This window comes from Taudactylus pleione, unplaced genomic scaffold (assembly GCF_031769625.1).
Source record: "Taudactylus pleione unplaced genomic scaffold, aTauple2 ptg000162l, whole genome shotgun sequence".
Taxonomy (NCBI): domain Eukaryota; kingdom Metazoa; phylum Chordata; class Amphibia; order Anura; family Myobatrachidae; genus Taudactylus; species Taudactylus pleione.
In genome coordinates this window covers 3,392,824-3,411,947 of record NW_028284564.1, presented here as the reverse complement: position 1 = coordinate 3,411,947, position 19,124 = coordinate 3,392,824, and the positions used below count along the sequence as shown (strand labels likewise).

Sequence of the window (19,124 nt, the reverse complement as noted above, 5' to 3'; positions counted from 1 at the left end):
GTGATTTAGAGCTGTGGATACATTTTTAAGTGCTGTATAATCCATTTGCTATATTTAAATCTCTTAGTTACTTCTGTATGTTATTTTTTTTATCAGTAATAAAAAGCTAAATGGGTTTAGCACCTATTATCATTAATGGCAGTGGGGCCTTGTAAAGTATATTTATTAAGTTCTGCATATTGCGACAATAAGAAATTCTTTTTGCTGACAATTTACGCTATCAATTTACTGCCGGGTTAGAACAGACCAACACGGCAAACAGACCACATGTGCAAGTGTAGGCTGCCAGTGAGGGATCCAAAGATCCCTCTCCATCAAACCAGATGAGCAAGTTTTCCTATAGGGCACAATGCATATCAGCATCTGCATATGATGTTAGCTACCAGGTGCCAGCTACGAAAAGCTAAGCTGTTTGTAGCCTGTTAAATTGGCTATTTTTGCAGTCCACAAGGAAACACTCACAACATGAAACAAGCAAAGTCCCGGACACTGCAAGGTTTGAGACGCATAAAGCAAGGTGACAGAGACTTCTGGTATGATTGCTGATCTATGGACTCCTGCTTTTACTGAGACTGCAGGTGCCCGGGACTTTGCTGGTTTCATGTTGTGCCATCACCGCTAGGCATCCGGTAGTCGTTCTGCACCATAAGAAAGTACTTCCAGGGAGATTTCCAATGTATTTTGATTGAAATGCTTTATACTATTTTTAAATTGAGTGTTTTGTATTGCTGAAGTCATTCCACTGTCAGACGATGTTGCACTACTGCTTTTCTTTTCTCTGATTCTTTGGTTGTATGAGCCTAATGAGAGGGATTGCCTAAAATGTGTACACCAATTATGAGATAATTGGTGATTTCCTGAGGCAAGAAAAGTCAGGTGCCCCACATCACCTCTGCTTCTAAGATATAATACTTCAGCCACAAGAACTGCATTAAGGACAAATTAAGGATTGACGACTTTCATGGGGGAATTTCTACTTTGTGTCCAATTTCATCAGTTCATAAGGATACTCCTCTAAAGGGGATGTAGTCAGCTTGCCGGCGGTCGAGATCATGGCGCCGGAATCCCGACCCATGGCCAGAACACTGGCACCGGAAACCAGATATCAGTTGAGATGCCGACGCCGGAATCCCGACTTTGAGTACTTATTATCATGGAAAACATGTAGCTTAGTTATTGCCTATTGTATGGATTGCACCTTAATAGCCGTTAAGCCAAGTTGTTTCTTTCCCACACTAAGGGGGAGATGTACTAAGCTCTGAAAAGTGATAAATTGGAGAGTGATAAACCACCAGCCTATCAGCTGCTAACTGTAATTTTTCAAACACAGCCTGACATGGCATGACAGTTGGGAGCTGAGTGGCTGGTCGTTTATCACTCTCTACTTTATCACTTTTCAGAGCTTAGTACATCACCGCCTAAGCTTTTAAGAATACATGGTATCATGGAAGGTGCCAGTGTGGGACAATTTCATATATATAGATACCAATTTTGTCTCATTGACTGTATTCCAATTTATTGCGTATATTTACAGATTCCAACCTTTACACTATTTATTTGGAGGTAATTCTAAAACCTAATGACTAAAGGACAGATAGCTGTGCACCAGTTGTCATAAATATATTATTATCTATAATAGCAGTTGTTACATTGAGGTGACAGTAGGAAACGGTAATGGAAGCTTTACAGTATCATCTGCATTCAAACATTGCGAAAAACACTGAATTTCCTTTTTTTTTTTTAATACTGCACTTAATGAAATGCACTTGCTTAATTATTAGTAACAGGCTCAGCAAAGCACATGACAGTATAAAAGGTTATGTGAAAAAGGAAAAACGCTAGATTACTATAACAAGAAGTTTCCATTCACAACAAACAAGTCTTGCCAAATAAAAGTTAATTGTATTTGCCTTATTACGCAACTATGACCTTCCACATGGATAAAATGTGTCTCGCCTTTGCATATTGTGCGTGAGCTCCAATACAACAATTTTCTCATACACAAGAACAATGTTCTATAAAATATTTGTATAAGGGGATCCAATTACCTATCAGTGCCTCGTTTTCAACAAATGTCTGCACAAGACGATAGAGATGAGATACTCCCCTGGACTTCGGTCTGTAGAATGATTTTCAATTTTGGGCTAATAGATCTAATTTTGGAAAGAAAAATCACAGACCTTTCCATACTGGTAGATACAAACAAATGATTTACCTACTAATTGACCAGAGGTCTTTTCACCCCTTCAGGGACAATTTCTTTACTTTGGAGATTTGTTAGTTTATGTGGGAATCATTTTTTTAGTTTATACATGTCAGTATTATTTTGGGTTTCCTTCTGCTAGCATACTGGGGCGAATATATCTTTGTTTAGGGGGGGTAGCTTTGCATGGAGAACATTGACAAAAATAAGACAGAAAATACCCTTTCCCTGGTTACTAAAAAACCTTACGATAATTAGTGCAACACCTGAAATTTACACCAACATTCAATCGCTCAGTGGCCCTGATTCAGAGCCGGACGCTCTGACAGAGCGCTCGGTCTGAATCAGGGCCGTCCCTCCCTAATTTTGGAGCGGCCTCCTGGCCGCTCGCATAGCTGTGGGTGACCACCCACAGCTATAGTGATGGTCACGATGGTCAAGACCATCGCGACCATCGGGCTTGCGATGAGACCCTGTGGTAGGGTCTCGCTGCCGCAAGCCCTGGAGTGCTTTTGGCTCTATCAGAGCCAAAAGCACTCCCACTGACATCACAAGTGATGTCAGTGGGGCCGGCCCCAGACGGTAGATGTTCCCATAGGAACGCCTCCGTCTGGGCAGCTACACCCCCGGCACGCCCACCAAAGGGGGCATGCTGTCAATCACCATCGACAGCAATTTTTATATTGCAACTACGCACAAAAACAGATCACAAACCCTTAGGGTTGTTGGATATGGTCAGTAATAGTCGCAGAAATATTTGTGTGATGGTGATTTCTTTCTTAGTTTGGGATCATACGTGTGCAATTCATGCATTATGCATCAGTGTTATGCGGGCCATACACCTATGGCACCGATTCCCTGTTCTGCTGATCCACGGACATCGATGATAGGCAATCCGTCAGTGTATCATGGAAAAACAGCATGTTAAAAATCCCTGACTCACCGATCCTGATAATTTTTTGGTCGGGATCGGCGAATCGAGGATTTCCAAAATGTTGGATTTCCCCAATTCCCCAGAAGAATGGTTAATTGGGGCAATCTATCATAGGTATATGGGCCCCATTACAGAGGATTGGTGAGCTCATTTTGGGGGCCTGGGAAGAAAAATTGAGGATTTTTTTTAATCTTTGTTTCCTATCATAACTGTTTTGAACAATATACAGTAAGTTAGGAGGCCCATTTCAGGGAAGGGGTAGAGAATGTCGTTCATACTGTACCTCCATAGAATTTCTGCAGAAACAGATCACTTATAATAGTGATCTAAATCTAACTGATATGCCAGCTAGTAATACATTAGTATTATGAGCAATGTATTAATGTAGCGCTATAGGACAGACAGTATTTTCCTGGGCCTAAAATGAAGGAAGTCCTGGTGACATCACAATTCCATCATCTGTGGCAACCCCAATGGAGAAATCATGCTCCTACATTGGGGCCAATAATGTTCATATTGAATGCTATGTAGCAATGAATGCATACCTGCGACCAAAGAGATAATTCACTGGAGCTGGAACTAGGGCTATTACTGATACTGGTATACTTTACAATGTCATTTTTTTTTGTTTACTTTGGTTAGCACATTTAATTCTGAAAAATGCTAAGTATGTAATTTTGTTTGAAATCTACTGTACAATATTTTCAGTCTTAATTTAAAATATTACAGCGCTCTCTGTACAGTAGTTTGCCATACCCAAATTATGAAATTCTCAAACATTGTGAAATCTTACAGCATTTATAGCAAGAATTACACGGTGATGTAACCAGTGGCATCACTAAGGGGGTGCGGACTGCACCGGGTGTCAACCACTGAGGGGGTGATACCAAAATGGTGGCTCCGCCTCAGTGACCAGGAGCTGGGCACTGCACTGTGATGCTGTTGTGCAGTGGAGGTGCCGACTGTGTGGGGAACGTCTATGGGGGCAGCCCAGCATTTCTGGAAGTGGTAGGCATACCCCCAGAGTGATATAACAAGGGTGCACTGCAAGGCCACACACCCCTTCTGGTGGCTATTTGGCGCATTGGGTGTCACCAACCCCAGTGACGCCACTGGATGTAACAACAAGCCATGCCAGTTACAATCTTTGAACTGCTGTTAGTCCTGAAATTTGGTGTATATGTTCCATGTAATCTATTCGAATAAATCATTATTTTGCAACGTCTCTTATTGCCACACTGTGTTATCTGAATGGCAGCCATCTTGTCTAGCCATGGATCTAGACCGAGGTCGTAGTAAAAAAAACAAAAAAAAACACAAAAACTATTACACAATAAATATATAAATATGGGTCACATGCTGAACTTTAGTAATTCTCCACTTCCCTTTATAAATGTAGACTTTGATCAATAAGGTGAAATACTGTCTATACACAAAGACAAAGAGAGGAAATTATACAGATGTGTCCTCATACACCTAGCCTCAATACGCTATGTGGCACGAAACACCTTTGCTTAGTGAGCTGCCAGGTCCTGTGCGAGTACGCTTGCTCTAAGCATCTTATTCCCCCAAAATGCATCATAGTCGCAATGCGATGTGACTAACACGCACCAGGAGACTGCACTGATTAATGTTATATGCAACACTTGTAATTTGTGTGAGACTTGTATATTTGTGTGCGACTGAAGCACAATGAAAATTGGTGTAGGAAAAAAGCTGATGCAATTCATATGCAGATTCAAATGGAGCCACACACAGATACACCCCTGCATCTAGCTTGCAGGGTGCCTGGAACGGCACCCAGCAGCCAGCATTACTTCTGCAGTGCATCCTTTGCATGCTCCAGACATGCACACTGCAGCTCTTAAAACCCCCCGTGGCATCCTGAGAATGCTGTGGGCAGTGCTGTAATTCCCGATGCTGCCACCACATCCACCTCTGAATGACGTTATGAACTCAGGGGACTTGGCAGGCACAGTTAGCAGAGAATCCCTGTTCCGGGACTGTACAAGCATTGCATATAAAATGAATCAGTGCTGCACAATGCATTTTGGGTCGAAAAAGACACAAACAAGATGGCACAAGCAAAGTCGCATGGGACCAGGCACACCCGGGGTGTTTGGCATGGCTGCAGCAATAGTATATGAGCAGACATCTGCCACACTGAGAAAGTAAACAGAATTTTATAACCAAAAAATAATCTATCCTGGGCTTGGACTATACAAACTTTAATCATTTGGAGGTGACTTTCCCACACATGACAGGAAATGTAGTTTCCACCCACATCATCTGTGAAATGACTCTTGCTCAACGGAGACTAAGAGCTATGCCAAGATGAAGCATGCTGCAGGATGGGTTGATGAGGTCCTCTCTTGTTCTATAAGTCTCACCAGCACAACCAAACCTGCATCACTTCAGCTGTCCGCAAGGCATTGCAATAGATGGATTTCATTAATGGCAAAGGAAGGATTTATTTTGTGCTTCTTACTTGATTTATATTGCTGATTAAAACATGCCTGACATAAGCATGCAGTAAAGAAGAGAAGACAGAAATCACAGCCCCTTTAATCACATCACCTCCACCACATACCATGCATGATTAGGAAGAAGGTCCTCAGGCAATGCCCTAGAGGAAAGCTTGGCACGGCAGGTGCAAGAGTCCTGGGGAATTGCAATATAAAGGTCAGTTCATGCAATATGTAGCATGCTCATAACACAGTGCATATAAAATGACATCACATGCTCAATGTCCGTTTGTAGTGCTTGTACTCATCATTTACATGGGATTACACAGTTTTACTCATACTTGCCGACATTTATAGCCTGGGAGATCCCAGAGGGGAAGTTCAAGTGGAAGAACCAAAAGGACGTGGTGCAATGAAACTTATCATTATGTCACCCCTATGCCACTGTGTAATGCCCCAATATGTGCCATAGGGGATGTCCTGTAGTCTAAAGGTCAACAATATCAATGTGAACTATCATAATGTCCGTAACACAATGTCGACAGTTATGATATCGACACTGTCAAAATGTTGACAGACACCGCGTTGACATGCTAACAGTGTCGACATTTGAAATGGTCAGAATGTCAACATTAAGATAAGGCTGTGGGTGGGAGGGTTAGGGATAGGCTCCGGGTGGTAGGGTTCGACTGCGGGGGGAGGTTAGGGTTAGTTTGTGGGTGGGAGGGTTAGGGATGGGCTGCCAGTGGGAGGGTTAGGGATAGGTTACCGGAGTGGGTGGGGTAGTTAGGGTTTGGCACTAGAGGGAGGCTTAGGGAATAGGACTGTGATAGCAGAATACTTACCCAAAAGCCGGAGGATTAGAGGTCTGACCCACATGACTGCCAGGAAAGTCCCATGTCTTATACTAGATGTATATTTAGATATTGCTGATGATACTTAGGTACTAACTACAGTGCAGGGAGAAAGTGATCACACTGATCATGCCCCCCTCATATTTGCCCCTGGCTGATGGGCACTCCGCGCCATCCCCCCCGTGTGGAGCACGCTGTGGCGTAGCAAAAACAATTATTTTTTTTACACAGATGCGTGGCCACTCCTACTGCAATTAGGTCACGCCCCAAAATAATCAACGGGGTCCAGCAATCCTCACTACGGCCCTGGATGAAATGTAGGTGCTCCCAGAAAATGTTATTATTATTGTTATTATTATTATTATTATTAACAGTTACTTATATAGCACCAGCATATTCCATTGCACTTTACAACATATGAATACTAATTTAGCAGACTACTATAAGACTAAGGGGGAGATATACTAAGCCTTCTAAAGAAGACGAGTGGAGAAATTACCCATACCAGCCAACCAGCTTCTAGCTGTCATTTATCTACTACATTCTATAAAATGATAGCTAGATTTTTATTTATTTTTTTCTTTCCTTTTCAGCTTTCTCTCATTTCTTTACCCTTTTCCTCCGCTTGCTCCTTTAGTATTATTTTTCTCTTTAATTTTCTCCCTCAGATTTCCCAAGAGGGATAGATTCCCGAACTGTCCCTACCTCCACTGTGATGTCTTTTTTTAATGCCTCGCCACGCTCCCTTAGGGCTTTCAGCCCTTTAGCTGACCTAGGTGTCTTTAAGACACGTAGTAACCTTCCCTTTTGTCAGCACAACTGGACCGGGCCTATTTTGCCAGATGACCAACCGACCCCTCTCTTCTCCCCTTTTCCCTCTGTTTTCCCTTCTCCTTTTTCCCTTTTGACTGCGACATATCCTGGCTTCTATCTCTTATATTTAGGCATGTTGTCTTTACTGGTTGTCCATCGGTCTCCGTGTTCTCTCATTTAATGTAAAAGGGCTTAACAGCCCCCAAAAGCATGGGAAATTCTTTACTACTCTCGAGCTTCATAGAGCCGACCTGATTTTCCTTCAAGAAACCCACTTTTTGTACAATTCCCACCCTGAATTACACTGTAAGCCATATCCAGATAATTATCATGCCTGTGATCATAACGCTAAAAAACGAGGTGTAGCGATCCTATTTGCACGCCATCTCATTTTTTAACCTATTGACACCCATGCTGATGAAGAAGGCCGTTTCCTCATATTAGTTGGGAAGCTTAATAATACTCTATGTACACTAGTAAATGTTTATGCCCCTAATCAACACCAAAATAAATTTTTTGCCAAATTAGACTCTTTTCTTACTCGAGTACGTCAAGGGGAACTCATTGTTGCTGGCGATTTAATGCTGTGCTTAGTCCCACTTTGGACCGTTCTGCTCCTCAGCCTCTTCCTTATGGCTTCCCAACACAAGTCTCTCCTCCATCTCATGAAGTCCCAGCTCCTGTGGGATTCTTGGAGAATGAAGGAACCTTCTGCCCGCGATTATACGTTTTTCTCTTCACCGCACAACTCACATTCCCGTATTGATATGATCCTGTTCAGCCACGAACTTGCTTTAAATCTCCACTCGACCCTTATTTGGTCTGACCACTCCCCTATATCTTGTGATATTTCAGGTTTACTTTCTCGTCCTCGCCCTATGACGTGGTGTCTGAATGACTCCCTACTACATAACCCTGAGATAATAACCCGACTACGGGCACAAATTTCTGATTATTTTGCTCTAAATGATACTCCAGATATTTCAAGATCTACCCTCTGGGTGGCACATAATGCGATCCTGCGGGGGCACTTGATCAGCGTGGCCTCCAAAAACAAAAAAGAATCTCTCACCCAGATTAACAAACTTTCCATCAAACTTCAAACCCTGGAATCACAACATACTCTAAATTATCTCCTGATCCTTCTATTTTGTCAGAACTCCGAGTGACTAAGTCCGAATTAGATTTGCTTTTTTCCAAACAGGTGGCCAAATGCCTTAAATGGCTTCACCAATCCTTTTATGAGAAAGGGGTTAAGGTGGATAAAATTCTTGCAACACGACTTCGATCTGCTCGGACCCATAAAAATATTATCACGATCCGTGATTCTCACCACCAACTGGTTTACGATACTGCCTTTCAATCCTACTACTCTGATCTGTATAATCTCCCCCCCCAGCTACTCTATCTCTTCTATCTCATTCTAACTTGATTTCTGATTTTCTTGTTAGTTCCAAATTGCCCAAGTTGCCTTCTAGTGCTATAGAACTCGTTAACGCTGAGATATCGGTTGAGGAGGTTGAACAGACTATAAATACTCCAAAAAACGGCAAATCCCCAGGTCCTGGCGGATTTCCTGCAGCTTATTATTATAAACAATTCTCAGTTTTGCTCATTACTCATTTTCATACTGTCTTTAATAAGGTTCTTCAGGGCAACCCTTTCCCTTCTGAAATGCTGGAAGCTATAATTGTGGTGATTCCCAAAGAAGGCAAAGACCCACTTAACTGTGCTAACTATAGGCCTATCTCCCTCCTTAATTTAGATAAGAAAATATTTGCTAAAATTCTGGCGAACCGCCTGAATCCATTTCTCTCTTCCCTTGGTCACCAGGCGAGAGATAACACCAGACGTGCTATTGATCTTATTCATATTTCGAACTCCCTACTATTTTACTCTCTCTCAATGCTGGAAAAGCATTTGAAAGGATCTCCTGGGGATTCATGAAAGCCGCTCTTGAAGCCTATGGCATGTCTGTGACTTTCTGTCTGGTGACTTTCTCACTGGTCTCCTGGCGCTATACTCTACCCCCTCTGCTACAGTCATGATTAATGGTGTTCCCTCTGGCCCAGTCACTATTAGTAATGGCATGAGACAGGGCTGCCCTCTATCCCCCTTGGTGTTTGCCCTTATAATTGATCCACTGGCCTCCCACATTAGATCCCATCCTGATATTCGGAGGGTCCAAGTAGGTACTTTGGAGCCTAAGATTTCTCACTTTGCGGACAATATCCTACTATCCCTGACCCAACCGACAATTTCTCCTCCCAACCTTTTTTCTGTTCTTCGGTCCTATAGCACTGTCTCTGGGTATAAAATTAATTACTCCAAAGTAGAGGCCATGCTGCTCCATGTTTCCCTGCAAGAAGCTGAAACCCTCCAAACTAATTTTAATTTTAAGTGGCAACCCAAAAAGATCAAGTACATGAGGATTTACTTAACTTCCCACTATGACTCTCTTTTTCGTGAAAATTTTCCACCTCTCCTATCCAAAATGTAGGCCGAGTTAAATTCCTGGAATCGTCTTATTATCTCGTGGGTGGGTAGGATCATAGCTGTTAAAATGAATATTATACCAAAATGGCTTTATCTTTTCCAGACTCTCCCCATAACTGTTCCCGTTGTTTTACTAAGTAATATTCAAAAGGCCCTTGTTCGTTTTGTTTGGAGTCACAGACCCCCGAGAATTGCGGTTAAAGTTTTGGAAAGGTCAGTTGAGGGAGGTGGGAGAGGCCTCCCTAATGTTAAACTTTATTATCTCGCCTCCCATTTCTCTCATATTGTTGCTTCATACTCTCCCCCAGGTTCTACTTCATGGTTGGACATTGAATCGGCCTATATTACTCTCCCATACTTAACTTCTTTGTGGGGCATATTACCCGCACACCGACCTTTCGCATCCAAATTACTCCCTACTATCAAATTTAACTTCAAACTCTGGGATCTCTATTCACATAAAATGAATCTTACTTCTCCAGTATCCCCGTTAACTCCTATCTGGTATAACCCCCTGTTCTCTCCTGGTTCCTCCACTTTGAGGTTCCATAATTGGATTAATGCAGGGCTCAGATTCCCCACTGATTTTTCTGACCAAGGTCAATGGCTATCCCTGTCAACATTACAACAAAAAATCCCAGACGCTTAATCCTTTCAAATTTTTTCACATTCGCCATTTCTTACAATCATTACCTCCACTATCTGTCCTCCGAGCCCTTACCCCTTTTGAAAAACTTTGTAGGACTTACCCCTTATCTAAAGGTCTAATATCCCAGATTTATGCTTTTCTTTTAGATGTTACCCTTCCCTCTCTTAGACCTCACCAAACTGCTTGGGAACGAGATCTTGGATCTCCTCCGGATGATGAGGCTTGGGACTACATGAGACTGGGGATAGCCAAAAGTTCTATTGCAACCAAAATTAAAGAGACTGCATATAAAATTTATTATAGGTGGTATTATACTCCTGAGAGACTTCATAAAATGTTCCCATCTTCTTCACCCGATTGTTGGCGGGGCTGTGGCTGCAGGGGTACTATGATCCATATCTGGTGGACCTGTCCAATTATTGTCCCCTTCTGGGACTCGGTTCATGGCCTTCTAAATTCCCTTCTGTAAGTTCCAATCTCAAAAGATCCCTGGATATTTTTATTGTGCTAACCACCCCTGAATATTGGCAAATTTTCTAAGAAATTGGCTGCACACATCCTAGCAGCGGCAAAATCCCTTATCGCTCTAAACTGGAAAAAGACCTCCCCACCACTCCTCTTTGTACCTAAGAATCAGATTTGGCATGTTGAGACCATGGAGGAGATAACGTATTACCTCCATGATCGAGGACATGTTTTTTCTCAAGTTTGGGCTCCCTGGCTGATTGCTGAGTACAGTCCCCCTCTTTCTTCCGCACACTCTGTACATGGGCAGCGACTGATGTTTACCGTCCAGAAGATGTTTGATACGTATTGATTCTTTGGATGATGTGTCGTCTTCTCCCCCCCCTACTTCCCCTCCTCCTACCCTCTGTTTACCCCTCTCTTTTCTACCAAGTATTTTGAGTAGTTTTTTCTTTGTCTATTATTGTTTACAAAATTTGGTCTGTATTGGATTTTTGTGACCCCTTTTTTTTCTGTACTAAATTGTATTTTGATTGACCATTTAAAATAAAGAGTTATAAAAAAAAATGGTAGCTAGAAGCTGATTGATTGAACAACTTCTCCACTTGTCCTCTTTAGGTTTGATACATCTCCACCTAAATATGGGATTCAAAGAAATGTCCTACATGTAGTGATAGGCTAGTATTTATTTTCAATCAAGATGGAGTATATCTTTGTATACTTACAATTTTGTTTTTTCCTTTTGTATTGCTTGCAGGTGATGACTTTGTATCTGATGATTTCCTGCCTAATGAGGAAAATGACAGTGATGATGATGATGATTTGACAGCGTTTCCTGACGGAGAATTATTGTTGTTGTTCTGGTTGCCACTAAAAGTCTCCATAATTGATCGAAAAGCACCAAACGGCTTTTTATGCTGTTCCCCCAGTTCACCATTAGATGGCGCTTTCTGAGAACTTTTTCCCCCTTCCTTATCCTTAACACCGTTTAACTCCACCTCAGTCTGTTCAACATGAACCACAGGGTCCTCAAAAGTCACTCTGAGTTTCAGGTTCTGTGAAGTCCTGCGTTTTGAGGAAGGTGATTTTAAAGCACTTTTAGGGCTTGTTGTTTTTTGTGCAGAAGAAGAGCTATTTGCAGAAGAAAGTGAAGAGTCTAATGAACCTGAAGGCTGAAGTATGGTCCCCATTTGGTACTGAGGTTCATAGTCCGGATCGCTGCTTTCAGATGTTGGAGATGGACTATGGCCATCAACAGATTTGGATTTTAGTCCCAGAGCTAACCGATGTCCTGCAGCGTGCGACTGCGTATGCTTTTTTATCATCAATTGAAGAGTTTCCGAATTCTCCGCACTTTCTACTATTGGCTGTGGCCTTGGTTTATCAACTTTTCGAACTGGTGTGTGCTTCTGATCCTCTGAGTTATTGGAGTCTGTGTCCGACTCACTGAGAGATCTTTGCATAAGTTGTCTTAAACGTGCCAGCTTAAACTCCCTTTTCTCTAGTGGGATACGTTTCCCACTCTGTGCTGATATCCCATCCTGAAACTCCAGCGACAACTTTTCAGGACTAGAGACATTGTCTGCTAAGTCTTTCCCCAATAACTGCCGCAAAATCTTATCAGACTCTTCGTCAAGTGCTCTACACCTGAGTCTGCTGGGAACAGAAGTACCAGGGGACTGATAGCTGTCATGGGTTTCGTTTAGTTTGTTTTTCTGTGCCAAGTCATCTGATTTGAGTGTCTTTCGCTGGAGGCTGCCTGAAGCTGGGGATGACGGTGAACTGCAAACAGAAAAATCTTATAAATGCAAAGAAGAACGCCCTTTAAAATAGCAGCGTGGCTATATTATTGAAAATCCTTATTATACTGAGCAGCTTTGATTTATATGGAAGGTCTGTGAAATATCAATATGGGTGATGCAGATTAGTCTCAATTACTCTACCGGTTATGTTTTCAGGATTTCTGTCTGTGGAAACAGTTGAGATAATAACTGACAATAACAGACCATACAAATAAGTTAGTTCACATGTCTTTGATTAAATACATTGTGAAAGCATGACCTGTTGGAGGTAACCACTAGTATAAATTATTCATCCATTGACACACTAGTGCTAGAGCAGTAACATAATAATTTTAGTCTGTTACCAGCCGGCAAGTTGCTCACCAACTTGCCCCGCCCTCACCAAAAGAGAAATTGGTATGCAGCAGTTACCTATTTACTAAAGACACAAAGGGGCTGATTCAGACCCGCTTGCAAGTCGATGGTCCCCCTCTGCGCCTGCGCCACCTCGCTACAAGACGGGGCGGCTGACGATGTTGATTGACAGCTCGCCCCGTTTTGTAGGCGGGGAGGGGGGGTGGCTGCACAAACGCAGGCGTTCCCTTAGGAATGCCTGGCGTTTGTGGGCGGCCCTACTGACATCACTCATAGTAGTAGACTTCCTGCTCTATTAGAGCAGGGATTCCACTCGGGCTTGCAAGAGCTGAGCCCCTTCCACAGGGTTTCCTGGCAAACCCAATGGTCGCGATAATCACGACCATCTCCAGCCCACTCGCACAAGCTGTGGGTGGGCACCCACAGCTTAGCGAGTGGGCAAGTGAAAAACAAAAATCCCCGCCCTGAGTCAGAACGAGCGCTTGCAAACAGTGAGCTGCTCTGAATCAGGCCCAAAATTCATTATATCTCTGTTTATTGCAGTGATAAAGAAATAAAATCTGTCCTTGCTGCAATTTATGAATAAAATTTTGGCAAGCAATATTCAGCTGGGCCTCAGCAATACTGGTCCAGAGTGATAAAATGTAATTAACGGCTGCATCAGGCCATGCCATAGGCTCTACATGACCTGGCTAGCTGGCTTGCACATGCCGAGTAGTACTAAAAGCTCAGACTTTGACTTTCAATTCCACTAACAAAAAAACAAATAACAAAAAAAATATTTTAAATGTTGAAACAAAATATTTAGAGTACATTTTTAACTGAAAAAAATGCTTTACTCAAAGCTTGTATGGGGGAGAACATCCACAACAAAACAAAGTGAATCTTTATGCTGACTGGGACCTCATGTATAAGTATCACATCATTACTTATCACTAAAATGTTTCCTTTTTTGGTTTAACTGTAGAACATCAGCATTACAAAATTGTGCTACATACGTTATACTCAGGTTACATGCTGCTAAATGTATTTACCTAACTGTGGTAGGAAATCCATATTCCTCAGATTTGTTCCCTAGCTCTCCTATTATATGACACTGTAAAATATTAGCTGATGAAGTGTTTAGATGATGAACAATCACCATCACGTCCTAATGGTGTGCTATGATGGCATGGCTTCTTCACTCTCAGGGCCTGATTCACCCATTGGTTAGGGACGGCGGTCGCAGAGAGGATTTATTTGCAAAGTGACAGGTAGTCAGCGTTTGGGGGGTCGCCAGAAAAACGCAGGCGTAACGGGACCGTTTGCTGAGCCTGCCCTAGTGAGCCTCTGCAAATTTGTACGTAGCTGGAGAGGCCCTGGCATCTTAGGTGACACGTTCATTGTGATACAGCATAGGCTTGCTGAGAGGATCGATGTGCGACCAATGTGCAAGCAATGTATCTGCTTTAGTATGTTGGTGGCAGATGTGAGACGCCGGGGATGGGTTTCTCTGTGCACAAGGCGGAAGCTGGGTCATTTGAATATTTTTGCCTGTCCCTTGCGTACGGGATCGCAGCAGCAAAGGGCATTGCGTGCACTTCTGAACCAGGCCCTCAGTGTGCTAAAGGAATAACACATACTGTATATTACAGGACTAGAAAATGGTTTATAAGATGTGAAATGTAGCCTGTGATAATGTGCATATAACACTCAAAACTTTGAGAATGAGGTAAAAAATAAAACTACATTTCATTATTCGAATATATCACCGCAGAAGTCTAGGCTTTCACTATGAATCCAGAAAACATGATACACAAGGTAATATGCAAAAATGCACATTTTATCAGTGGGTTTCAAGACAATCACAGCAATAATACAAATATTTATTATACATAGTTATATGAGCCCAAGGGGTACATTTACTAAGGTGAGAGTTTTTAGAAGTGACTTTTAAAAGTGATGTTGCCCATAGCAACCAATCAGATTCTAGCTATTACCTTCTAGAAGGTGCTAGTTAAATGTTAAGTAGAATCTGATTGGTTGCTATAGGCAATATCACTTGTAAAACTCAATTCTAAAAACTCTCATTTTAGTAAATTTACCCCCAAATGTATTACACCATGATTATTGAAGTTCATCTGTCAATCACAACATTCCCATTATATTGTGTAGCTACAATTGTAGAATATATGATAGACGGTCCAACGTTAGATATATGCGTCACTAGAGTCATACTACTAATGAGCTGTCAGCAAAGAGAAGTCACAATGGCTGAGTTTCTCTTACAAGTTGGGATAAACCATGTTATTGCTGACAAATGTACTATAAACCAAAACAACCAATCAGACATGGTTTTATCTTCTAAGCTGTACTGTAATAATGACAGCTAGAATGTGATTAGTTGTTTTGGATTATACAGTACCATGCTATTACATAAGCTGCATTATGAGTTTTATTTCCTCTACAATGTACTTAAGGGATTTTAGTTGACTAGGAAATGAAAGTTTCCTGTGAAGCTGATCCCAGACATCACACCAGCGTTTCACTCTGTTCATTATCTACTTCTTTTCCTATGTAGGATTCAGCTTCCTCTTCTGGCAGAGAATGAACGGGAGGCATTGTAATACCTGGGAGATGTTGGCAGGGATCTCTGCACTTCCAGTAGCTGTTGGAGGTGTGTCTGTAAAGTGATCCGCTCCGCTGTCTGCCTGTGAAGAGAAGAGAGTAAAAGCTGCAGTTCTGACAGCACTTTGCCATTACACCATGATTATTGAAGTTCATCTGTCAATCACAACATTCCCATTATATTGTGTAGCTACAATTGTAGAATATTCCATCGTCAGACGGTCCAACGTTAGATATATGCTTCACCAGAGCCATACTACTAATGATCTGTCAGCAAAGAGAAGTCACAATGGCTGAGTTTCTCTTACAAGTTGGGATAAACCATGTTATTGCTGACACCCATGTAGTAGGTATATGTTTCTTACTATGGTACACAATTCTAATGTTCCGGGTTTTTACTTTATAATGTTTACACATTTGGATTCCCTGCCAATGCAAATTATTGTCCTCATCAAACCATAGTTACAGTCCATTCCTACAGTACATCCTAGAAATATCCCAGACACTCTATGGTTAACATAGGTATATCATTCATGACTCTGGACAGCTCAGGAGCTGACTTTGAACTACATCAAAAATAGTTGAACTGTATGCAGAAGGGATGGGTAGTGCCTGGGGGGAACTACCATAGTAGAGGGGAAACAACTGCTACATGGCTCACAGGTGCGGTGGTGGGGGCAACTCACCTGTCAAAGATCCATACAGTGGGGCTGCAAAAAAGTGCTCATCTCCTCCAGTTTTAGTAGCTCCCTCCTCTGATTGGGCTATGACTGCTGCCATAGTAAAAAACAAAGCCTCTGATTGGTTAACAGTGTAGCCTGCTTTTAATTGGATGCTATAACAGCAGCCATGGACCAATCAGTAGAGGAAGCTTCAGAAAGTTGGTAGCATTGAGAAAATGAAATAGTTTACTTTTATGTACGTGGGTCCATACAAAATTCAGCTATGGGGCCCATAAATTAAGCAAAGGATACTGCTTTATTATCACTATTTTTTTTATTATCCATTGAAACACAAACACATTTTATGGGACATTACAGTATGGGAAATTTCAAACAAATCACATACAAGGAACATTCACTGATATGTGTATAGCGGTACCAAGCTATATCAGCTAATAGTCTAAGCAAGCTTCCCTCCAACAATCTTTTGGTTAGTTGTCATATTAGGTGAACTAAAATAAACTGCACAATAAAGATTATTCTCCACTAATTGAACAAATTAGCTCTTTTTTATAATGAAAATATTCATAATTGGCCAATATTATATCTTTATGTAATTAACTACTGTAAGTTAATCAATCTTTAAACCATTAATATATATCTGTTAAGTTAATCGGCTGAGACTGTTAATACATGTGTGGAACTCAGGGGGGTCAACAGTAAGGGTTAATCCCATACAAAACTGAAAATGAGTTCTGGGTGGATTTCCCAAACTTATACATTATTACAGAAACATTACTTACATGAGGGTCACCTGTTGCCTGCCACTTTCTATTTATTTTATCATGCAGTCAGCATATTGCCAATCAACCTCACAGTGCGTGCAGAAATTGGACCCACTGGATGCCGAAGCCCAGGTAAGTATTATCATGTGATTATGTATAACTTCACCCAAAAGTCTGTTTCCTTTACTACTACCCAGCGCTGTTTTTCACTGTGACTAGGAACCAATTAGAGCATGGTGAAAGGAGAGAGATGTGTACAGCTACTGTAAGATATGTAGGTCTTTTCAGTACAGTGTTAGCCTTATATTATAAAGGATTCATTCTTTAGATATTTATTCAAAATAAATATATTACAGTAATGAATCTAAATGCTCCCCACCGACATTCATTTTGCTATCCTCCTACCTCTTTTAACCACTAACAACCTGTATCTCCAGCTTGTCCTTATGCACTATACACCGAATCACCATAACATTAAATCCACCTGCCTAATATTGTGTAGATCGCCCTTGTGCTGCCAAAACAGCTCTGACACATCAAGGCATGGACTCCACAAGTCCTGTAAGTTACAAAGTGAGGTCTCAATGTCTCGGACTTGTTTTTCCAGCACATCCCATAGATGCTCAATCAGATTGATATCTCAGGAATTTGGAGGCCAAGCCAACACCTTGAAATGTTCCTCAAACCATTCCTGGACAATGTTTGCAGTGTGGCAGGACACATTATCCTCCTGAAAGAGGTCACTGCCATCAGGGAATTATCTTGCCATTAAGTGGTGTACCTGGTCTGCAACAATGTTTAGGTACGTGGTATGGGTCAAAGTAACATCCACATGAATGCCAGGACCCAAGGTTTCCCAGCAGAATATTGCCCAAAGACTTCCCATGGTCTATCCTGGTGTCAAACGCATTTGCCGCAGCTGACATTAGCAACTTAGAGCAGTATGTGCGATTCTGAGCCATACACATCTCAGTCACTTCTTACTGACAGCTAAATGGGAGTAACTGGACGGCAACTAGGCAGCAGTTCGCACCTAAGATAAGCGTCCTGTGAGCATGTAGCCATTGTTTGGTGTGCACCCCATTTTCAGTCGCATCTTCTGCTCCAAACACTAGGTAGGTGTAAGTGCCAGTACTAGTGATAACAGCTGCTCTCGCGGCCGGAGGACAGGGGACAGTGCAACCCCATAGATGCGTACATCTCAGAGTATGGATGGATGTCAATGTCAATACTCAATGTCAAGAAGATATGGAAACACTAACAACAATTGTTTATTATGTCCGACCTATTTACATGTGTATAAAAAAAATTATGTAATATCCATTTAAGAAATGCCATTGGGTATGATGCCTTATCCGGAAAGCCCAAGTACCCAAGCATTAAGCATAATATATCCCATGTTTGTATAGAATATACTGTACAATGGTACAAGCAAGGCCTAAAAATTTGAAAAACTGTTAGGACATTACTGGTTCTTCCCCTGGGCCTGATTTACCCAATATACACAGTGGGGTATGCAGGGCGAGTGTGCCAAGCTAAGACGTTACATTGTTACATTGTGGCTGCTTCCTTACAGAGGTTCTTCACAAGGCAGCAAGTTGCAGAGGAATGAAAGGGATTTTTGTAGACATATATATTAATTAATTGTGTTTTATTTAACCATTTCTAATGTACACAAAAGAAAAATACAATCTTCATGTATAGTGGACATGAAAAGAGGAGGTAAATTATCATACAGAAAGTAGACCAGGAATAAGCTAACACATCATGAAATACAAAAAGATGCTGGAACATGACATCTAATATAAAACAGACAAGTTTGCTGTGAATAAAAAGAAAATAAAAGAAAGGAAAAGCAAGGTATTCAGTGCTCAGCATCAAAAACAAAAACATAGTGCTATTAAAACAGAGGGGGCAACACGCTTATGAAGTATGGCATAATCAGGTCCAAAAATGAAGAAAAAAAATAAATAAAGAAGGCTTAACAGAGTGAGAAGAGTTCAGACATGTCCAGTGTCCACCTCCAAAACCGCAG

The 19,124-nt window shown here is 41.7% G+C and overlaps 1 protein-coding gene across 1 annotated transcript in view; it reads right to left on the bottom strand.

Moving 5' to 3' along the window:
• SNCAIP (synuclein alpha interacting protein) overlaps nucleotides 1-19,124 on the bottom strand; it is a 217,920-nt gene that overhangs the window by 9,551 nt on the left and 189,245 nt on the right. Inside the window, exons 9-11 of the mRNA XM_088475088.1 lie at nucleotides 15,645-15,725; nucleotides 11,605-12,661; nucleotides 5,728-5,798 (exon numbers count right to left, since the gene is read on the bottom strand). Coding sequence (XP_088331214.1) covers nucleotides 5,728-5,798; nucleotides 11,605-12,661; nucleotides 15,645-15,725 — 1,209 coding nt within the window. The remainder of the gene's footprint in view (nucleotides 1-5,727; nucleotides 5,799-11,604; nucleotides 12,662-15,644; nucleotides 15,726-19,124) is intronic.